General features: G+C 41.7%; 1 protein-coding gene across 4 annotated transcripts in view; it reads left to right on the top strand.

The window, feature by feature from the left end:
* The window catches only part of Dmxl2 (Dmx like 2), a 128538-nt gene that overhangs the window by 9230 nt on the left and 96593 nt on the right, over positions 1–22715 (top strand). For all 4 annotated transcript variants that reach the window (XM_051156466.1, XM_051156464.1, XM_051156465.1 and 1 more), the window contains exons 2-6: positions 11134–11259; positions 13348–13419; positions 17243–17321; positions 18124–18259; positions 18772–18838. In XM_051156466.1, coding sequence (XP_051012423.1) covers positions 11134–11259; positions 13348–13419; positions 17243–17321; positions 18124–18259; positions 18772–18838 — 480 coding nt within the window. The remainder of the gene's footprint in view (positions 1–11133; positions 11260–13347; positions 13420–17242; positions 17322–18123; positions 18260–18771; positions 18839–22715) is intronic.

Below are 22715 nucleotides of genomic sequence, written 5' to 3'. Positions count from 1 at the left end.
AAGTTGAGAACCACTCACCAGGGGGAGCTTTAAGTTGAACCCCTGGTGGAAGAGGTCAGTATGCTGCTGACTAAAAACTTCTCCCACTGGCTCCCCTGGGGATACCCACTTTGTGCTTCATAACCCAGGCTGGCCTTGACTTGCTCTGTTACTCAGGCCTGTATCAGTGGTGATCCTCCTGCCTTAGCGTCTCTAGTGTTGGCGTATATGTATCTGTTTTTTTTTGACCCTGGCTGGCCCGGAATTCACTGTGTAACCAGGTTGGCCAGAACCTAAGGTAGGCCTACCATTTCTGTCTCCTGAGTGCTGGGATTACAGGCATGCACCAGCAGCCCTAATCTCCTTAGCTACAAGTTTACTCTCGAGGGATCATGGGGGATTGTGGTAGGAACTGTATCATTACTCCACTTTCTGTTTTTCCAGGCTGGTATCCGAATGTTTTCATTGCATTCCCTGATACAATTCCATGTTTTCTTTAAAGCTCTGTTCTGAATATCTTTAATCTTTCTTTTAGCTTTTGTTTTACTTAGGACAAGACATATAAGTAAAAACAAAATTTAAGTCAAGTACTATGCATGCCAGTAATCCCAGCTGAGGCAGGAGGCTCTGCTGTTCAGGGGCAGCATGGTTAATCTAGTGAAACTAACCCAAAAATAAACAGGAAATTGGGCCTGGAGCCCTGGCAGTTAAGAACGCTGCCTGCTCTTCTAGAGGATCAGGGTTTAATTCCTAGCTTCGACCTGGTGCTCACGACCATCTGTAATTCTAGTCCCAAGAGTTCTGATGACCTCTCCTGGCCTCCTCAGGCACCGGGCACTCATGCGATACACTGACATACATATAGGCAGAACACCTGTACACATAAAATAAAAACAAAACAAATTGAGAAAAAAGTTTTTGGTCATTTTTTCCTAATCATAATAGTTTTATATCTGAAAAAATTGTACATTCCATGTTTTTTTTCTTTTTTTTTATTCCATGTTTTTGAAATAGTCCATTTATTGATTGATTGATTGGTTGCATTTTCCTTCTTTCATCTGAAATGTTTTTGTCACTCATTTTAAAGATGATAATTGCTAATGCATATCCATTGACATTTCCATACATGCATATGTCATGCTTTGATCATGTCTGGAACATGATCCTTCTGTACTCTCTGGCCTTTCTACCAGCCCTTCCCAGGAGGTACTTCAGTGTTTTGCAGGGCAAACTGTTTTATACTTTATTCTCTAAGCCCAGGAGAGCAAACTTGAGGCCAAAAGATGACATCGGCTTTTTTTTTTTTTTTTTAAATGTGCTGGCCTGTCCCTGGGGCTGATATTTTGCTAATTTCATTTTTCTTAACTAGTACTTTGAGCAGCTTATTCTTAGAGCTGACATACAAAGTAGTTATTTACATTTTGTTTTCTACTGTCCCACTTTCTAGTGAGAGTGCAGACAAGCTGGAGACAGCTGGTTTTGTAATGCTTGATTAGAACAAATTAATTAATTATTACATATTTGCTTTTCAAAGCCTCATGTTTCCTTCAGCTAATACTAGCATCAGTAAACATGTTTTCTTTGTCAGAAGTACAGAAGTATTCTTAGTTTGGGCTGTGTGTGTGTGTTTGTTTAAACTTTTTTTTTTTTAATTTAGTTTAGCCCAGGCTAGTGAAAAGACCGTCTTAGCCTTCGTGAGATTATAGATTTGTACCACAGTACTTGGCTTATCTGCTTAACTCAATATTTAGAAATTTGTTAGAGCTTCATCTGTTTCATTGTTAATATGAAATTGGCTAGTTTTTGACCAATGTTAAAAATTATAAAGCTAAAAATATTTTAAAAATTATTTATGAAAGAAAGTTTTTCTTTTGAGGGGAGGTCCTGTGATGGAACCCAGTCCATAGGAAACATGTGCTCTATCACTGAGCTACACTTAAACCCAAGAGGGTTTTTTTTTTTTTTTTATTGCTACTTAATAAAATATATCTTCTTTAAAATGTCCTACCCATCTTTTTCTGGAAGTAGGATTTATCTTTATAGATCTCAAGTTTTGCTGTTCTGCTGTTTTCAAGTATTCTGTTATTTTGTGTTCCTCATTTTTTTTTTTTTTTAAAGGAAGGGTTCCTTTGGTTGCCACACAAACAGCTACGATGAAATAATTTGCCACACCGCTTTCCTCATTTTTGACTTAAGATAATTTTTTCCTAATGTATAAGTTGTTTTGCCCAGTTAGCATTCTTGAATGGACTTTCAGCCATCAGAGCAATTCCCATATACATTAGAAGTAAAGTATGTTTGTAGGCATGTGGAAAAACTTTTAGGTTTTTGGAGACAGGGTCTTGCTATGTAGCTCTGGCTGGCCTAGGATTTTTGGTGTGTAGTCAAAACTGCTCTCGAACTCAGAGATTTGCCTGCTTCTGCTGCTGCTTCTCCTCCTCCTTCTCCTTTTTTTTTCCGAGACAGAGTCTCTCTGTGTAGCCTTGGCTGTCGTGGGCTAGCCTTGTAGATCAGGCTGGCCTCGAACTCACAGTGATCCTCCTGCCTCTACCACCCGAGTGCCCGGCTGCTTCTGATTCTTGAGTGCTGGGATTAAAGTCATGTGCCATAATGCCTGGTTACTATTCTTGTGTGTATGTGTGTGTGTGTGTTTATGGATGTGTGTGTGCTTGTGAGTGCAGGTGCTCAATAGCCTAGAAATACTGGACCTGCTGGAGCTGGAAGTGCAGTTAGTTGTGAGTTCCTGTGGATGCTGCGTAGTTATGGACAGGAAAAAGGTGGTTCTGAACTGTTGCGTCTTCTTAACCCCTAGATCCTTCAGCCTCCTTAATGCAGAGGGCATATGCCACATGACAGCCACAGCCACTTAAAATCTTATTAGTGTTTGCAGCAGCAAAAGATAGGAAACATAGAGCAGTTATCACAGAACTACAAAATGGGGTAGTATGCGTTTAGTAAGAATAAGGTTGGCCAAGGGAGATACTGGTAGACATACTAATGTGGAAGGGGGCAGTTCAGGAGGCCTCGGGCCTGTGTAAAGAACCACAGACAACTGAGGCGTGCTCAGGAGGAGAAATGGTCTCCCCAGGGAGGGAGTTGGCTGTGCAGTGCCATCAAGTGGTCAGCCCTTAAAACATAGGTAACATTATATGGACTGAACTTGTTATACCTATATACTTAGAAAGATATATTTACATACTTAGAAATATATATTTATATACTTAGAAATATATGCACATACACACATATATCTATATATCAATAATTAAGGGAATAAAAGCCCATGAATTTGAATGAGAGCGAGGGAGGGCACATGGGAGGAGTGAGGAAAGGTAAGAGGAAAATGATGTAATTATATTATAATCTTAAAAATTATAAAAGAGGGTGGAGAGATGGCTCAGCGGGTTAAGAGCACCACCTGCTCTTCCAGAGGTCCTGAGTTCAATTCCCAGCAACCACATGGTGGCTCACAACCATCTATAATGTGATCTGATGTCCTCTTATGGCATGCAGGCACACATGCAGATAAAGCAATGATGCACATAAATAAATAAATCTTAAAAAATTATAAATGAAAGGTAATTCTTTCAGAGCTAGTATGGAAAATTCTTCAAGATGTGTTAAATGAAAAGAAGTTTTAGAATTGTGTACAGTACAATCCTATTTTTTTCCAAGACAGGGTTTCTCTGTGTAGCCTTGGCTGTCCTGGACTTGCACTGTAGACCAGACTGGCCTCGAACTCACAGCGATCCACCTGCCTCTGCCTCCCGAGTGCTGGGATTAAAGGCGTGTACCACCACTGCCTGGCAGAATCGTATTTATGTTGAAGATTTATATGCAGTTACCCTTATATAGAATATTTGAGGAAGGGCCCATTTACAACCAAGTGATTGCTTCTTAGTAATGTGGGAGGGTGATCAAGGGTAACCAAGGTGTCATATTTTTCTGATGTAAATTTTTGTATTATTTTTCTCTGCCTCCCGAGTGCTGGGATTAAAGACATGCGCCACCACACCCAACCACTCAGCGACTTTTTTCCCCCCAATACAGGGTTTCTCTGTGTAGCCTTGGCTGTCCTGGACTCACTTTGTAGAGCAGGCTGGCCTCGAACTCACAGTGATCCACCTGCCCTGCCTCCAGAGTGCTGGGATTAAAGGCGTGCGCCACCACCGCCACGCCCGGGCACTCAGCGAATTAGATGACTGAAATGAAGAGAGGGATAGGATGTTTTCTTTGTGACGTCATTTCTCCCTTTCCTTTCCTCCCTTCAAACCTGCCCATGTGCCCTTCCTTGCTCTTGTTCTGATTCATAGCCTGCTTTTTTCAAAAATTGTTATTGCGTGCATATATGTATATCCCTAAATACAACATGCTCAGTCTGTATAATGTCAGTTGTATGTATAGGATTTCAGGGCTGACCGCTTGGTGTTGGATAACAGTTGGTGTGTTCTGCCTACAAAGAACCACAGGCAGCTAAGAAATGCTAAGAGTGAGAGAAATGGTATTTTCCTCTCAGCATTTCTTACTCGCTGCAGTTCGTTGCATAGGGTTGGGGCCTTATGGACTTTCTTCTCTGCTCTTTGGTGTTGTCCTTGTTCGGCTTATGTTTGGGTAGTCATGTTGGTGAGACTTCATGGATGCAGCTTCTGACATGACTAGGAGGGATACGGTCTCACAGCAAACTCCCTGATCCTTTGTCTCTTATGTCTCTTTGCCCGCTCTTCTGCAATGCTCCCTGGGCCTTAGATTCTGGAGTTGTTTTGTAGGTGTTTGAATCGGGAGTGGGACTTACAACTCTGCATTTTGATTGGGTATTATTTTCTTTATTGTCTTCATCTGTTGCAAAGAGGAGTTTCTTGAGGGGTGTATACTTAAACTGTGGGTACAAGGACAAATATTTATAAAGTGTACTTAGGGAGTATACTGGTTTAGTAAAGTAATGGTTGAAGGTTCTCCAAGATCCATGACTTCACTAGCCTTGGTTCCCAGTACCAGGCACTGTTTCCTTCCTGTTGAGCTGGTCTTGAGTCCAGTTGGAGAGCTGTTGTTACTGCCAAGGTGGACGTGCCACTGCTGCACCCTTAGGGTTATGATGCCATGGTGGTCATTGTTTTGGGTTAGAGGTATTTATAGCTGGGTAGGACTGTTGGTTTCTTTCCTGCTTTGGAAGCTTGCATAGTGTGTTTTGGTACCATGAAAGCTAGTCCTCGGGGAGGGCACATTCAGACTTTTTCCGGCTCAGGGGTCTCCGGATCCTGGTTCTGAAGCACATGGTGTCTTTAGCCATAGGGACTTAGCTTCCACCTTGGGGGGATCAAGGGTGATAACAGCAGGCTGTATGTTTTGAGTGTCTCTTGGAGAGCCCTGACCGACAACTCAAGGCGGCCTTGTCATGCCTGGGATTTAGGTTTGTGATAGATGGTCATTAGTTTTAGGAAGGAGCATTGTCAGTCCAGATGAGAAAAGCTCATTTTATTTTATTTTAATTTTTGACACAGGGTTTCTCCATGTTAGCCTTGGTTGTCCTGGGCTTGCTTTGTAGACCAGGCTGGCCTCGCACTCACAGCAGTCCGCCTGCCTCTGCCTCTCAAGTGCTGGGATTTAAGGTGTGTGCCATCATGCCTGGTGAAAAGCTCATTTTAATTCTGTGTATTGATACACATAAGTTTATTATGGGTTTGTTTTTATGTATGTAGTTAAAAAATATGATTCCTTATGACTTTTTCTGACACCCTTATTGTTATTTTATCCTCCTTCCTTCTGTATTTAATTTCCTACCTCCTCTTTTTTTTCTTGGTGGAGGTAGAGTCTTCCTGTATCACCCGGGCTGGTGGGTTGTAAGTTGTTTCCTTTCTCAGCCCTAATTAGCTGGGACTATAGGAGTGTGACACTGCATATGGACTATAGGAGTGTGGCATTGCACATGGACTGACATAGGAGTGTGGCGCTGCATATGGACTACAGGAGTGTGGCACTGCATATGGACTATAGGAGTGTGGCACTGCATATGGACTATAGGAGTGTGGCACTGCATATGGACTATAGGAGTGTGGCACTGCATATGGACTATAGGAGTGTGGCGCTGCATATGGACTACAGGAGTGTGGCACTGCATATGGACTATAGGAGTGTGGCATTGCATATGGACTATAGGAGTGTGGCATTGCATATGGACTATAGGAGTGTGGCACTGCATATGGACTATAGGAGTGTGGCACTGCATATAGATTATAGGAGTGTGGCACTGCATATGGACTGTAGGAGTGTGGCACTACATATGGACTATAGGAGTGTGGCACTGCATATGGACTATAGGAGTGTGGCGCTGCATATGGACTATAGGAGTGTGGCATTGCATATGGACTATAGGAGTGTTGGCATTGCATATGGACTATAGGAGTGTGGCACTGCATATGGACTATAGGAGTGTGGCACTGCATATAGATTATAGGAGTGTGGCACTGCAGATGGACTGTAGAGTGTGGCACTACATATGGACTATAGGAGTGTGGCACTGCATATGGACTATAGGAGTGTGGCACTGCATATGGACTATAGGAGTGTGGCACTGCATATGGACTATAGGAGTGTGGCACTGCATATGGAGTATAGGAGTGTGGCGCTGCATATGGACTATAGGAGTGTGGCGCTGCATATGGACTATAGGAGTGTGGCACTGCATATGGACTATAGGAGTGTGGCACTGCATATGGACTATAGGAGTGTGGCACTGCATATGGACTATAGGAGTGTGGCACTGCATATGGACTATAGGAGTGTGGCACTGCATATGGACTATAGGAGTGCGGCACTGCATATGGAGTATAGGAGGTGTGGCGCTGCATATGGACTATAGGAGTGTGGCACTGCATATGGACTATAGGAGTGTGGCACTGCATATGGACTATAGGATTGCGGCACTGCATATGGACTAGGAGTGTGGCACTGCATATGGACTATAGGAGTGTGGCACTGCATATGGACTATAGGAGTGCGGCGCTGCATATGGACTATAGGAGTGTGGCGCTGCATATGGACTATAGGAGTGTGGCACTGCATATGGACTATAGGAGTGCGGCACTGCATATGGACTATAGGAGTGTGGCACTGCATATGGACTATAGGAGTGTGGCACTGCATATGGACTATAGGAGTGTGGCGCTGCATATGGACTATAGGAGTGTGGCGCTGCATATGGACTATAGGAGTGTGGCACTGCATATGACTATAGGAGTGTGGCGCTGCATATGGACTATAGGAGTGTGGCGCTGCATATGGACTATAGGAGTGCGGCACTGGCATATGGAGTATAGGAGTGTGGCACTGCATATGGACTATAGGAGTGTGGCGCTGCATATGGACTATAGGAGTGTGGCACTGCATATGGACTATAGGAGTGTGGCACTGCATATGGACTATAGGAGTGTGGCACTGCATATGGACTATAGGAGTGTGGCGCTGCATATGGACTATATGAGTGTGGCACTGCATATGGACTATAGAGTGTGGCACTGCATATGGACTATAGGAGTGTGGCACTGGCATATGGACTATAGGAGTGCTGCACTGCATATGGACTATAGGAGTGTGGCACTGCATATGGACTATAGGAGTGTGGAACTGCATATAGATTATAGGAGGTGTGGCACTGCATATGGACTGTAGGAGTGTGGCACTACATATGGACTATAGGAGTGTGGCACTGCATAGGAGTATAAGGAGTGTGGCGCTGCATATGGACTATAGGAGTGTGGCACTGCATATGGACTATAGGAGTGTGGCAACTGCATATGGACTATAGGAGTGCGGCACTGATATGGACTATAGGAGTGTGGCACTGCATATGGACTATAGGAGTGTGGCACTGCATATAGATTATAGGAGTGTGGCACTGCATATGGACTGTAGGAGTGTGGCACTACATATGGACTATAGGAGTGTGGCACTGCATATGGAGTATAGGAGTGTGGCGCTGCATATGGACTATAGGAGTGTGGCACTGCATATGGACTATAGGAGTGCGGCACTGCATATGGAGTATAGGAGTGTGGCGCTGCATATGGACTATAGGAGTGTGGCACTGCATATGGACTATAGGAGTGTGGCACTGCATATGGACTATAGGAGTGTGGCACTGCATATGGACTATAGGAGTGTGGCGCTGCATATGGAGTATAGGAGTGTGGCGCTGCATATGGACTATAGGAGTGTGGCACTGCATATGGACTATAGGAGTGCGGCACTGCATATGGAGTATAGGAGTGTGGCGCTGCATATGGACTATAGGAGTGTGGCACTGCATATGGACTATAGGAGTGTGGCACTGCATATGGACTATAGGAGTGTGGCACTGCATATGGACTATAGGAGTGTGGCGCTGCATATGGACTATAGGAGTGTGGCACTGCATATGGACTATAGGAGTGTGGCACTGCATATGGACTATAGGAGTGTGGCGCTGCATATAGATTATAGGAGTGTGGCACTACATATGGACTATAGGAGTGTGGCGCTGCATATGGACTATAGGAGTGTGGCACTGCATATAGATTATAGGAGTGTGGCGCTGCATATGGACTATAGGAGTGTGGCACTGCATATGGACTATAGGAGTGTGGCACTGCATATGGACTATAGGAGTGTGACGCTGCATATGGACTGACATAGGAGTGTGGCACTGGGTATGGGTTTTGGAAGACTTTGTCCATTTGTGCTTTGTCTTCCGTTGCTGTTAGACATAGTCAGAGGTCAACATTAGCCTCCCAAGCCTGTTTGCTGAGGTACCTTGTACAACTATGAGACAGTGCAGAATACAGTACTCCCTAGTGAAATCACCCAAAGAGCTGTTTTCTAGACTTTGTCCTCATCAGTAATCGACACAGTTGTATTTATATTTTGTATTTTCTTAGAGAAAATGATTCATGTAAACATTAAAAAAATTTTTTTTTTGTTTTTATACCTAATTTTGTTGTTATTGGTGTTTTGAGACAGGGGTCTTAATCTTTGGCCCTGGCTGGCCTGGAACTCTTAGTGATCCTCCTGCTTCCGGTTCTCAAGTACCGGGATGACAAACATGAGCCACTATGCTTGTTTTTTACTTGATATTTATATTTAATTTATTTGAACTACAGAAGAAATGTGAAAGAATGGAACAGTGTGAATTAGAATGTTAGGGTTTTTTGTTTGTTTGCTTGTTTTTGTTTTTGGAGACAGAGTTTCTCCGTGTAATCTTGGCTGTCCTGGACTTGCTTTGTAGACCAGGCTGGTCTTGAACTTACAGAGATCCTCCTGCCTCTGCCTCCCGAGTGCTGGGATTAAAGGTGTGAGCCACCATGCCTGGCTTAGAATGTTAGGTTTTTAAAAATGAAAATAACATCGTCAGTGCAATTATCTAAAGTGGAGGTGAGACAGCTGGACTACAGACACATTGGTCATTGTTCCAGATCTTTATCATGGTAATTAGAATGTTATTTCACAGTACTATTTCCCCATTAGTAGGTGATATTTAAATTTTTCATCAAGTATTGAAAACACTATTAAAGTAAAAGGAGAGGGTCATTTTGTTTTGATTGTAGCCCTAGCCATTTGGCAAGGCTGCAGAAACCTGGTCTCTGCCTGCCCGTGAAGAATCAGCGCATGCCCAGTGATGGCAGAGCTACTTCACCTAGCACAAAGGGGCCCACACCCAACTCCTGAAGTTTTTCTAGCATTTTCTCAGCCAGCGCTCATTTTCCCTCTGTACTGCAAATCCTTCCTCTGACAAAACTGACAAAACTGAGTTCTGAAAATGAAGAACAGAGCCAAAATCACTTTTGATCTCTGAAATTTAAAATCTTTTTAGTTACTACATATTTTACAGATGACATCTCAACTATTCTTTTTGCTTTCTTTCAATTTTTTTTTTTTTTTTTAAATTTTGAGACAAGGTTTTTCCATGTAGTCCTGCTTGTCCCAGAACTGGCTTTGTAGTTGAGGCTGCCCTCGAACCTGGGACCCACCAGCCTCTGCCTTCCTCGCCCACCTCCTTCTGGTACCTGATATTCTTTCTACATCCATTACAGTGCTAGGTGGGAATTATCAGCAGCAAAGCTGTGTTTCTTTTCTCAACTCCACAGTCTTTGATCAGTCTTTGCATAGATTTTTAGAACCCCAAATTGTTAGGTTGTTTGTTTCTACATCCCCTAAGGTTGAGATCACAAGTTCTTCCTATCATGCCTGGTTTGGTTGTTGTTATTTGATTTTTGGACGTAGAAATACTTTCATTTGACCCATAGTTCTAGAGGCTAGAAAACCCAAGAACGTGGCGTATACCCTGGCAGTGGACGGTGGCTGGGAAGCGTGTGGCAGCTCTCTTCACACCCATGCACAGACAGGCAGCACTAAGTCCATGCAATGTTTCTCTTTTTAAAATGTGAGTCTCGGGACCAAACTCTTCACGCTTCCCTGCCCTTGCATCTGCCCAGCTGGCTTCCTTCCTTTCTTTTTTCTTTTGGGGTTTCGGCACAGGCTTTCTCTGTATAACCTTAGCTGTCCTGGATTCGTGTGGACCAGGCTGGCCTTGAACTCACCGAGATCTGCCTGCCTCTGCCTCCCTGAGTGCTGGGATTACATGTGTGTGACACCACGCCTGACCAGACTTTACTACTTTCAAGTGGGGGTTTTGTTGTTTCCTTTAGGACTTTCAGAGATGAGGGCTAGAGGGAAACTCTACTGTGCTGCTGCAGAGACCGAAGCTGCAGTGCACAAAACTGCAAGACCGTTTGCTTGTTGAAGGCAGTCTTGAATGGTAATACATGGAATGCCATTGGTTTAGTTTTTGTTAATGATTTTAAAATTTTGTTTTGTTTTTTTGAAAAAGGGTTTCTTTGTGTATTTCTGGCTATCCTAGAACTTATTCTGAAGACCAGGCTGCCCTTGAATTTATAGAGATCTACTTGCCTCTGCATCCCGAGTGCTGGGATTAATTTAAAGGTGTGTGTTTCCACCACTGCCTGGCTTTTTGATATGATTTGTAGTGCTCTTATTTGTGTATTACTATTTCATAAGATATATCAAGGTATACCTTTATATTAGTAACATAATCCAAGATAAAATTATATGTAATAATAATTCAAAATTACATCTTTTACATGTCATAAAACTTTTCTGTTTTAGGCATATGGATCAGGCTGTGACATTGTTATTCTGGCCAGTGACTTTGAATGTGTGCAGATCATCCCTGGTGCTAAGCATGGAAACATCCAAGTCAGTTGTGTGGAATGCTCTAACCAACATGGGAGAGTAAGAGATTTAACTGCTTAATTAAATGCCATTTAAATGTATGTAACTCTTAGAGTATTTATATATGAATTGTGAAGAGCTGTAAGCTGACAATAATAATTGTCTTACACTCTGTTTAAGATCAGTAGTCCTCACAGTCTTAAGCATAGTGCTCTTCTGTTTATTTTGTAACCTTTAAGCTTACCAGGAATCAATTCCCACCAAATTCCAATCACAGTGTTGTTTGTTTTTGAGATGAAGTTTCACTGTGGTGTGCAGGCTGGTCTTCACTTCTAGACACAAGTGAGCTTCCTGCTCAACATCCTCCGAGAGCTGGGGCAGCAGATCTGTGCCTTGCATCTGCAGTGGCAGGAACTGTTTATCAGGACTCTTAGTGAGTTGTGTCTACTGTAGTCCATCTCACACAGGTGCTTTGTAAGTCTGTTACTTTAGTGAAAGCTTACTTGTTGAGTGAATATTTAAGAATTCATTCCAACTTAAGAACAGAGGACTTACTTTGAAACAGTTAAAGCTTCATCTAAAGACTTCTTTCTTAGATTTTCTTTTTTACTCTCTCAGTTTTCAAACAATATACACTAAATACTAATGTAAATATAGCATATTTGGTGTGTATATATATTCTATGAATTCAGTAAGAGCAATATTATATGACAGTTGTATGTCACTACAAGATTATAAAAAGGGAGTTAAAATTACGATAGATATTTACAGTAATTTAAACATTCTTAGTGTTCTAGAAGTTGTTCTTTATTGGATAACAAGAATATGTTAAATCACTTGATGGTAAGCAGGCAAATTCTGCTGAATAATAAATTATGATTACTTTATTATTCCATTTTTCCTGTCTCATTCAACCATTTGTATCAGGTTTAATTGTTATATAAATGTACCATTATTTGGCAGTAATACACTTGAGACACTGTGTTTTCTTGTGGTCTCTGATACTTGCTTCTTGCTTTTCTGACTTGTATTTTTCCTGTAAGCATTGCTTGCATTTATTTTAGAGAACACCAAGGGCCATCTTTCTTTCCTTTTTTTTTTTTTTTGGTCACTCTTCTCTCTAGGCCAAGCAAGGTAGCTTTTTTTTTAAGCAGGGTCTCTCTGTGTAGCTTTGGCTGTCCTGGATTCTCTTTGTAGACCAGGGTAGCCTTGAACTCACAAAGATCCACCTGCCTCTGCCTCCTGAGTGCTGGGATTAAAAGGCGTGTGCCACCACACCTAGCCCAAGCAAGGTAGCTTTGAGCTTGCAATTTTATTTTTCATTTTTTTGGTTTTTTTGAGACAGAGTTTCTCTGTGTAGCCTTGACTGTCCTGGACTCACTTTGTAGAACAGGCTGGCCTCGAACTAAGAGAGATCGGCCTACCTCTGTCTCCCAAGTGCTGGGATTAAAGGTGTGCGCCACCATGCCTGGTTGCAGAGATCAATTTTAATAAATTACCTAAGTGTTCATGATAATCACAATTAATTTCATGGAAGCAAGGATTTAAAAGTATATACAATAGAGCTGGCTGAGATGAAATTTTTTATTTTTTATTTTTTGTTGCTTTTTAAGACAGGGTCTCTCTGTGTAGCCTTGGCTGTCTTGGACTCCCTTTGTAGACCAGGCTGGCCTTGAACTCACAGCAATCCATCTGCCTCTGCCTCCTGAGTGCTGGGATTAAAGGCATGCGCCACCACGCCCGGTGTAAAAAAAAAATTTTTTTTAATAGGATAACTTTGTAATTTTAAAATAAGCCTACTGAATGTTTTGGTAACAGATATTAGTTTTTGTTTTTTCTTTTTGGTTTTGAGACAGGGTTTCTCTGTGTAATAGTCCTGGCTGCCGTAACTCACTCTGTAGATCAGGCTAGCCTTGAACTCATAGAGATTCTTTGCCTCCTGAATGCTGGGATTTAAAGGGTGCACTGCCGTTCCTGCCTGGAAACAGAGATTGTTAAATCTGCTACACTGCCAGGTTTATTTGTAGGAATAAACCATGAAGATATATTGGAATTGGATTATATGAAATTAGTTTATACATTGTTGTGCAAACAAGGTTATAGTTTACTCTCTTGTAAGCACTGTAACCTGTGTTTGTTCTTCTTTAGGTTGCGGCCTCATACGGGAATGCTGTTTGTATTTTTGAGCCCCTGGGTGTAAATTCTCATAAGAGAAACAGTGTAAGTATTAATTGTTAATAGAATATTTTAAAACTTCATTTGAATTTATTATTATTGTTGTTGTTTTTGTTTTGGTTAGCTTGAATCTAGTTAGTTTTCTTGTTTCCTTAGACTCTGTTTACAACAGCAATACAGGTGCTTAGGAAGCCACGCAGATAGTGGTAGGAAGGAATGTCTGTGAGGTTTAGTAAAGGCCTGTAGAAACCTAAGCTTTTAGAGTAGTGCTAATTGTCATTCCTGTGTTGAGATCTACCCTAGTCTGAACTGCTCTTTCTTTTTCTTGGGTACTACTAGTGTCTGGTACTAGTTTTCTAATCTAATTAATGTTTCTTTCTTCTTTCTTCTCCTTAGAGAGGGTGTGTGCTTCTCTTCTCAAAATTGTGCAAGGGTGCCATAGTTCTTGGAGGTTGTAGACATGCAAATAGACTACACCCTCCCATCTTCCACCCAGCACCACACTGTTCTCCTTTAGCCCTCCCTCTTTCCCTCTTGCAGCCACACTTGGGCTTCTGCTGTGTTCAGCTGCCCTCCCTTTAGGGCGCTGGCTGTTCTGTGGATGCTGACCTTTCTGCGCAGCTGCAGGACTGCCTTCCACAGACTCCAAGTGTCTGTAATAATACCTCCTCAGACAGCTCTATCTGTACTATATACACTGTAAATTCTCCTTCAATTATTCCTCCCCCTCTTGCTGCAGTCTTCGCAGTGACGTGGTGACAGGCACGAGCCACCATGCCCTGATATGCTTATTTATTTTAAACTTTTTGCCAGAGTGCTGCTTTATTATTTACAGTGTAGCACATACGGTCCCCTCACAAGTAGGCGGCTTGCTTCTTTTGGTTATTGTTATGTCCAGTTATTTAAAGTATTATCTAGTGTATTCAGACCACCCTAAACACTGTTTAGTGGAGTTACACACTTACTGTAAGTTCACCGGCCAGCTAAGCAGTTAGCATATCACATTAAGAACCATTCACATATATTCTGAATGCTGTAATTTATATTACTTAATGTTAAGAAAATCCTATATGGTTAGAATCATCAACCAGTTAAGAGATTTTACAAGTAGGCCGGAGAAGGAGACTTAGATATTGAACAAGTGTGAGGACCTGAGTTTGAATATCCTGAACCATGGGCTGGAGAGGTGGCTCAGAGGTTAAGAGCACTGACTCCTCTTCCAGAGGTCCTGAGTTCAATTCCCAGCAATCACATGGTGGCTGGTAACCATCTATAATGTGATCTAATGCCCTCTTCTGTCATGGAGGCAGAACACTGTATACATAATAAATAAATACATCTTTAAAAAAAAAAAGAATATCCTGAACCATGTAAGGTTGGAAGCAGTTGTGAGATATGAGATTGCATGGTAAGCTTACTGGCAAATAACAACAACAAAAACAAACAAACAAGAAAAAGGAGAGCTGGACAATCAGGGTTGTCCTCTGATGTCCACATGCGTGCTTTGGCATATGTGCACCTGCACTCACACAAATATGCACGTATGTACATATGCTTACATCATGTACACAACAATTAAAAAGGATTCCAAACTGAATTCCTTTAGAAATCTACCATCACTGAAAATAATTAAAATTGTGAACCTGAATCTCAATGTCAAATTATATATTTATAAGTACTTTTTGAGTACTTTTTGGGTTTCAGGTATTCCAGGTTGGCCTTGAACTTACTGTTTACGAGATGATGATCTTGACCTTATGATCCTCCTACACCTGAATGCTTGTAGAGTGGGTATGCACCAGCACTCTAGTGTGTGCTGTGTTGAGGGTCATCTAGGGCTGTGTGGGTGTTGGGCAGGCCCTCTACCAGCAGAGCTACATCGCTGGCCCTGTAAGAAGTTTAAGATTTCTTTTATTTGATTTACTTATATGCTGAGATGATGTCTTGCTATGTGGCCTAGGATGGCTTCAAATGCCTGTGCTCAAGCCTTTCTTTTATCCTCTGCCTCCAATGGTAGTTGGAACTACAGATGTGAGCTATTTTACTCATCTCTACATGTTTTTTTTTTAAAACCAGTTCTAATTGAAATCTTATGCTTGTTTTTATATATCTAAATTAAATTAAAATCTCTTTTTTCATTATAAATAGCCATTAAATTGTACAGTGGCTAAGAGGTAGGGATCAGTGACTGAGCTCTTGCTTAGTGTGCACCAGGCCCTGGACTTATTACCAGGAACACAGTAAAGAAAACTCAGAATCAGAGGCTAGAGAGATGTTACTTTTTCAGAGCACTTCCTGCCTTGTTGAGCATGTGGGTTAGGGTCCCAGGACCCTCATAGTGGCTCACAGCTTCATGTAACTCCCATTCCAGGGGATCTGACCCCACTCTGACCTCTGTATGTCACATGCATGATGCGACTATGTTGTACTGTGTGTGTGTATGTGTGTGTGTTTTACAAAAGGGCATTTTCTACTTACATCCAAAAAAAAAAAAAAAAAAAAAAAAAGGAAATATGTAGTTTTATTTTTTCAGAATACTGTATTCTATGCCAAAAGCTTTTGACTTTTAAGCTACCCCCAGCCCCTGTCCCTGACAGGGTTTCTCTGTGTAGTCTTGGCTGTCCTGGACTCTCTTTGTAGACCAGGCTGTCCTCGAACTCATAGAGATCCACCTGCCTCTGCTTTCCTGAGTGCTAGGATTACAGGCATGCACCACCGCACCTGACTGACTTTTAAACTTTTAATTACCTTGTAGAATGAAAGGATTAGATAGAAATAACTCAAATAAAATAGATTCATGATTGTGAATTACATATGTATTTCAAATCTTTAGACAGTGAGCCCATTTCTGTGCATTAATAAACATTTCAAAATGATTTATTTTTCTTTGTGTGTGTGCATGTGTGCGTGTGCAGGGGCTCATGGAGGCCAGAAGAGAGTGTCAGATCCCTTGTAGCTAACGTGACAAGAAGTTGTGAGGCTCCTGAGGTAGGTGTTAGGAACGGCACTTGGGTCTTCTGCTGTGCCATCTCCAACTCTAATAAAGAGAATCTAGCATCTTTATAGTAGCTACAGCATGTGCTGAAGGTAATCGATTAGAGCAGTGACTCCTGCTTGGAGGCAGCAGAAGAGTCACTGCATGCAGGACTAGGCTACGTGGCTAGACCCATCTCAGAGAAACCTCAGACTGAGCAAAAGACCAAAAACAAAATAAGAGCTTTTCACCTAAACCCTTCCCAACCCTATTCCTAACAACGCTGTATACTGGTCATGCTAGTAATTGCCTATAACTCCGAACTTGGGAGGTGGAGGCAGGAGAATAAGGAGTTCTATGTCATCCTTTGCTACATGGCAAGTTCAGGCCAGCTGGGACTACTTGAGATCAGACCCCTGTTTAAAAAAAAAAAAAAAAAAAGAACAAAAATCAGGCAAGCACAAAATGTTAAACATCAGTGCCAAGTCCCCCCAAGTTATTATGACATCCTTTCTTCCTTTAAAGGGTTGCTGTCTGATAGGAAAGTCAGACACATAAACTAACTGTGTGTAGTCAGGGCTGTGGTGACGGAGTGTGGAAGTATTTTGGGTGCGGGTACGATGTTAGGGCTGAAGGCTGATGATGTAGGCAAGCCATTGTGAAACAGGGGGCTTTCAGATGGAGAAGTGAAGGGCAGGGCGCTCACACATGCAAAGTGTGTGTGGAGAAAGAAGGAAGCTTGACCTGTAAGCGGGCTACTGGAAGTCACTTTAAACGTAGTAGTGAAATATTTATATCTTTACTTTATAAGTTTAAATTGAAGAAAATGATAAAAATTGGAATTTGGAAACATTTAAAAAACTTTTTTTTTTTCTTTCTTTCTACATGTTTCAGCAACTCAAGTGTCAGTGGCTTAAAACTGGGCAGTTCTTTTTGAGTTCTGTGACATACAACTTAGCATGGGACCCTCAAGGTATTTAGCAACTATGTTTAGAAATTGTTAAAATGAATCATTTTATTTAAATCCATAATTAAAATGTCATAATCTTTGATGAGAAAAAAGTTACAAGTGTGTTTTTTTTTGATGAATGAATTTAGTATACATTTTTTTCTGGGTACACATTGCTTTGCACAGAGCTTAACTTTCTTCCCTCTGCTTTTCAGCCTTTGCCTTCTCCTGTTTTATTTCAAGAACCAGTGATTTGGCTTTTTGTTTTTGTTTTGTTTTTAGTTAACATGTGTTATGCCTTAGTCTTATTTCATCTACAGAGTCATAAATAAGTCAGGGATGGAAACATCCTCTACTTTATGTCATTATTGTATATTTCAGGAAATAAGTCTTTAATGTGCAAAGATTGGAAACCTGTAATGATAAATAGGGTTATCTCCTTTTATAGTCACAGTTAATAAGGGTTGTTTTATATTCCATGTAGAAAACTTTACTTTTAGTTTTGATCACATCTTGAGAATACTCCCGCTGTAGAGGGCGCCTGAGCCGAGGCACTCCCCTTCAGCCGCTCTCAGGCTTGCTAGAGGACGCCCTTGGCAGTTAAGTGTTTGTTTTTCTCAAGTCTTCCCTGATAATGAGTCTTTCTTAGGTTCTTTTTCTTCCTTTTCCTTCTCCTAGGAGGTTTCTTTTGAACTGGCCCCATGTGTTTGTCATAGCTGTGTTGTGTATTTGCATTTGATAATGTACAGACCTAACAGACCCCATGTGTGCAGTGCTTGTCTTGGGTAGTCCTTGGTTGTTCATCAGAGCATTTTTTAATTTTCAGATAACAGATTGTTAACAGCAACTGATTCGATTCAGCTGTGGGCTCCTCCAGGAAATGATATTCTAGAAGAGGAGGAAGAAATTGATAATAAAATCCCTCCTGCTTTAAGTGATTGGAAGTGCATCTGGCAGTGCAAGTTAGTGTCTAAGTGTTGTGAAATCCATTCACTAAAAATGCATCCTAGACTGTGCTCTTTCTTACAAAGGTCTTACTTTTTGGTGGTATTATGTTTTAGAAATCTAAAGTAACCTTTTTTTTTAAACGCAAAATTTATTATAATATTATTTAATCTATGCTTTAGTTGTTTCCACAAAAGTGAAAAAATTTCATGTTTACAGTTCAGTATTTGATCTGACAGAATTGACACATAGGAATTGCTCCTTAACGTGTTGAAATGAGAGTGACAATGGGAATACATGTACGTCCGGCCCCCAGTTAACCAGGGAAGGTGAAAGCTGTCTTTAACTTGTTATACTGAGGATTTTGATTGGGGCAGATGTAGCAATATCATGTGCAGCTATCATGTATATTCTTTGTTTTTGAAAGTGTACTTTGGATCAGTTTTATTATGGTTTTAGGAAGGAGGAATACTTTGTATTGTTATGGGGGCAGAAACTCCTGATGAGTGTGACATTTATTTGTTCCTAGAACCTCGGTGTCTGTACATTTGATGGAATGGTCTCCTGATGGTGAATATTTTGCTACTGCTGGAAAGGTAAGGGAGCAAGCCAAAAAAATCCAAAGCTCTCAAACAAAACAACTGAAAATACTGCTTGTGTTCATTTCCAGTTGTCTTCTATACATTGAGATAATTCTCCTGCAAAGCGTACTTGAAATAGAGTGGAACTGTTGTGAGCTGGAGATACAGCTCAGTGATGGTGAGCAGTGGCCTTCATTGCTGAAGTACTGAGCTCAGTTCTCAGCTCTGTAAAATGGGGAAATGTTTCTAAAAGATCTGGTATGATCTTTACAGACAGTAAACACTTGGGAAATAATGTCTATTATTATTCCTATTTTACTTTAGTGCAATTATATGCAATTTTTTACATCTAGTATGTATGTGGCAGGAGGGAGGGGACGGAGATTGAACGGGAGTGAGTGATGTATGGAAGTCAACTTAGAAGAATCAGACCTCTCCTTCTACATGTGGGTTCACCGTGCATTTACATTTAAAGTTTTAAAATTAACTTTTGAGAATTCCATACATTGCATTTTGATGATATTCAACTCTTGCCAGACTCACATCCCATTCCATGCTCATTCAACTTGGTGTACTTATTATTTTTTTTAACTCAATGAGCCCAAAGTTTGACATAGTGGCTCATGCCTTTAATCCCAGTACTTGGGAGGCAGGGAGATAGGTGCGTCTCTGTGAGTTTGAGGCCAACCTGGTCTACAAAGTGAGTCCAGGACAGCCAAGGCTACACAGAGAAACCCTGTCTCGAAAAAACAAAAAACAAAAACAAAAACAAAAAGAAAATCAATACTGAATTTTGCCATTTCATAAACTAGGGAAAGAAACTGTGTATTTACTCTTATGAGAGATAAAGACTGTAAGCATTCCACAGAGGGCACCCTGGGCTGATTCTCAAGTGTATTTCCTGGGTCACTAAATTCTGAGCCTTAGGGACTTCTTGTCATTTCTTTCCCTTTGGCAACTGGCCATACAATACATACATTCACACCGTGTCAGACAACAACTTCCTTTTAGCATGAGAGGAGTTCCAGTTCAATTCATTTCCTGCAAATCACAAAGTTATTTATTTTTTAATGGCAAACTAAAGCTCCATTGTAGAGGTTGGGGAAATGGCTTGGAGGGTAAATGCACACATTGCTGTTGCAGAGTTGCAGAGGACCTGGGTTTGGTTCCCAGCACCTGCATGGTGCCTTACAGTTGCCTATAACTCCAGTATCAGGGTGCCCAGTGACCATTTCTGGCCTCTGTGGGCTCCTGCAGATAGGTGCATGTAAACACACACACACACACACACACACACACACACACACACACACACACACAGAGAGAGACTTTAAAAATTCTTAAAACAACTTCATGGCAGGCTGTGTTGGCACATTTTTATAATCCTAGCACTTGGGAGGCTGAGGTGGAGGCAGGAGGATCATGAGTTCAAGACCAGCCATGGCTATATAGTATGATTCTGTCTCAAGCGATGCCCCTCACCCCAAATAAAGCAACCTTCCAAACAACAAAAACAGTCAGGCCCCCCATTATGAAATGTATCACAGCTTCTTTATGCACTTGTCTGTTGACAGACCCCTCAGCTCCTCAGGCCTTGGTCATTGTGAATAGTCCTAAGGTAAACACAGGAGTGCAGGTGTCTTAGATTCCTTTGGGTATCTCTAGTTGTGAAGCCATCAGCTTTACTGTCTTGTGGCCAAGTAGCTGCTTGGCACAGAGGCGGTTGCTCAAGAATTGCAAGAAGACAATAGGAAGACTGTGCCGCACTGTAGACAGGAGGATTACGATCCTGCGCTGCTCAGCAGTGCTTCCCATCACTAGACGTTTCTAAGCACAATGGTGAAAATATTTTGAGATGTCTAGCAACTGTCATGTGTATCAAATATTTGTGATCTCTAAGACATCACATGGATTGCTAACACTGCTTTGCTTTGTTGAAGCATTTCCTTGAAGCAGCAGTTATGGAAGTAGAGAGGTGGTAGTTCTTCAGTGGAACTTTGGGTCTTAGTTTCTATGCCTCTCTAGAATCACATGTTGATATAAGGATACGTAGAGTTGGGAGCAGTCTTAGCTTCTTTCCTGCTACTGTGATAAAAACTTCTGACCAAACAACTTTAGGGGAGAAAAATTAGTTTTGGCTGCAGTTCTGAGTTATAGATCATCACTGTGGGGGAAGTCATAGTGGCAGAAGCTTGCAGCGCAGGTCATATTGCATCCATAGTCAAGAAGCAGAGAGACAAACGCATGGTGCCTCTCAGCTCCTTTTTCTCCATTTAGTGTAATCTAGGCTCCTAGCCGGGGGACGCTTCTACCCACAGCGGGCAGAGGGTAGTCCTCCACAGGCGTGCCCCGAAGCCTGTCTTCCAGGTTACTCTAGATTTCTTCTGTCTTGACTGTTAACAACTCATCACATTGGAAATGATCAGACAAAATTGACTGCATTGAGGTGTATACTTAAGGAACACAGCAATATGCTTTTATATGGCCTTCTTCCTTCCTTCCTTCTTTTCTTTCTTTCTTTCTTTCATTCATTCTTTCTTTCTTTTTGTTGTTGTTGTTGCTTGGTTTCAGGTTTCTCTGTGTAGCCTTGGCTGTCCTGCCTGGATCAGACTGGCCTTGAACTCAGCAATTACCCTGACTCTACCGACCTCTCAGAGTACTAGGGGTAGAGGCGTGTGCCACCATGCCTGGCTAATACCCCTTTTCTCAAATGAACCAACTGACTTAAATGTGAGAGCCAGCCTTACTCAGATACATTGAAGTCCTTATACGTGCCCTTCAAATTTATTTATATTTTTCCATACAATGTATTTTGACCATACACCTCCTCCTCCCCATCTCCTCCCAGGTTCTTTCCACCTCCCTACCCACCCAAATTCATGTCTTATATACATATTCTTTACACGTCAGTAATTGGCCGAGGACTGAGATTAGGGCTGAGAAACTTCAGAAGTAGATGCTTTCAGTTGAAAACTGACACACCAGATTGCTAAGGCCTGTTAGGGACAGACAGTGGGCAAAAGCATCTGTTAGGTTGAGAACCCTTGCTTCAGAAGCTGGGTACTTTGTATTTGACATTTAGTAATTTTCATGATTTTGGGGAAATGCTAGACAAAGATAGTTTATTTTTTCTATATATCTGTCTATATATCCAGGGGTCTGAAATAATTTATTGAAAAGCTTCTTTTTCTTTGCTCTCTGGAGCTACTTTTGTCGTAAAATCAAGTGTCTACATGTCTTTGTATCAGTTTCTGGGCTCTTCTCTGCAGTGTGTTTATTGCTTGACTTGTGCTACTGTCTGAACCACTATGCCTTTAAAACAAGTCTTGGCGTGCACACCATTCACATCTCGGCACTCATGAGTGGAGGCCGACTGGTCTACCTGCTGAGTTCTACCTGAGGCTGGTCAGGGTTGCACAGTGAGAGCCTGTGCAACAAGACAAGACCAGCTTATTTAAGCCGGGCACGGTGGTGCCGCCTAGTGCTAGTCCTAATGGTGGGGAGCTGAGCCAGGAGGGTGCTTCTGCAGTTGTCAGGAGAATGGCTTAGTGTCTGCTTCAACAAGTGGGAATAACAGGAACACTGCTCGGTTTCTGCCTTGTTTCTCTGCCTTCCTTGTGAAACCAAAAAGGGTGGTTTCTGCTTATTGTCTGCATGGGTTTTTCCTCATTTTCAGTTGAGCCCACCTACCAGCAGTCCTCTAATTGTCATCAGACTTCCTGTTACTGAATCTTGTGGTTAATTCTTACTTAACCTATAAGTATGAATCAACGCAATTAGTTACTTCTTTCTTTTAAGTCCTATTTTTTTTTTAAAAGAGTACTTTGGATTCACAGGAAAACTGAGGAAGGTACAGAGAAATCTCAGGTGCTGTTTGGCCTCTAAACATGCA

Source organism: Acomys russatus, chromosome 14 (assembly GCF_903995435.1).
Source record: "Acomys russatus chromosome 14, mAcoRus1.1, whole genome shotgun sequence".
Lineage (NCBI taxonomy): Eukaryota > Metazoa > Chordata > Mammalia > Rodentia > Muridae > Acomys > Acomys russatus.
The sequence above is the reverse complement of the archived record's forward strand: the minus strand, read 5'-3'. Positions and strand labels throughout refer to the sequence as shown.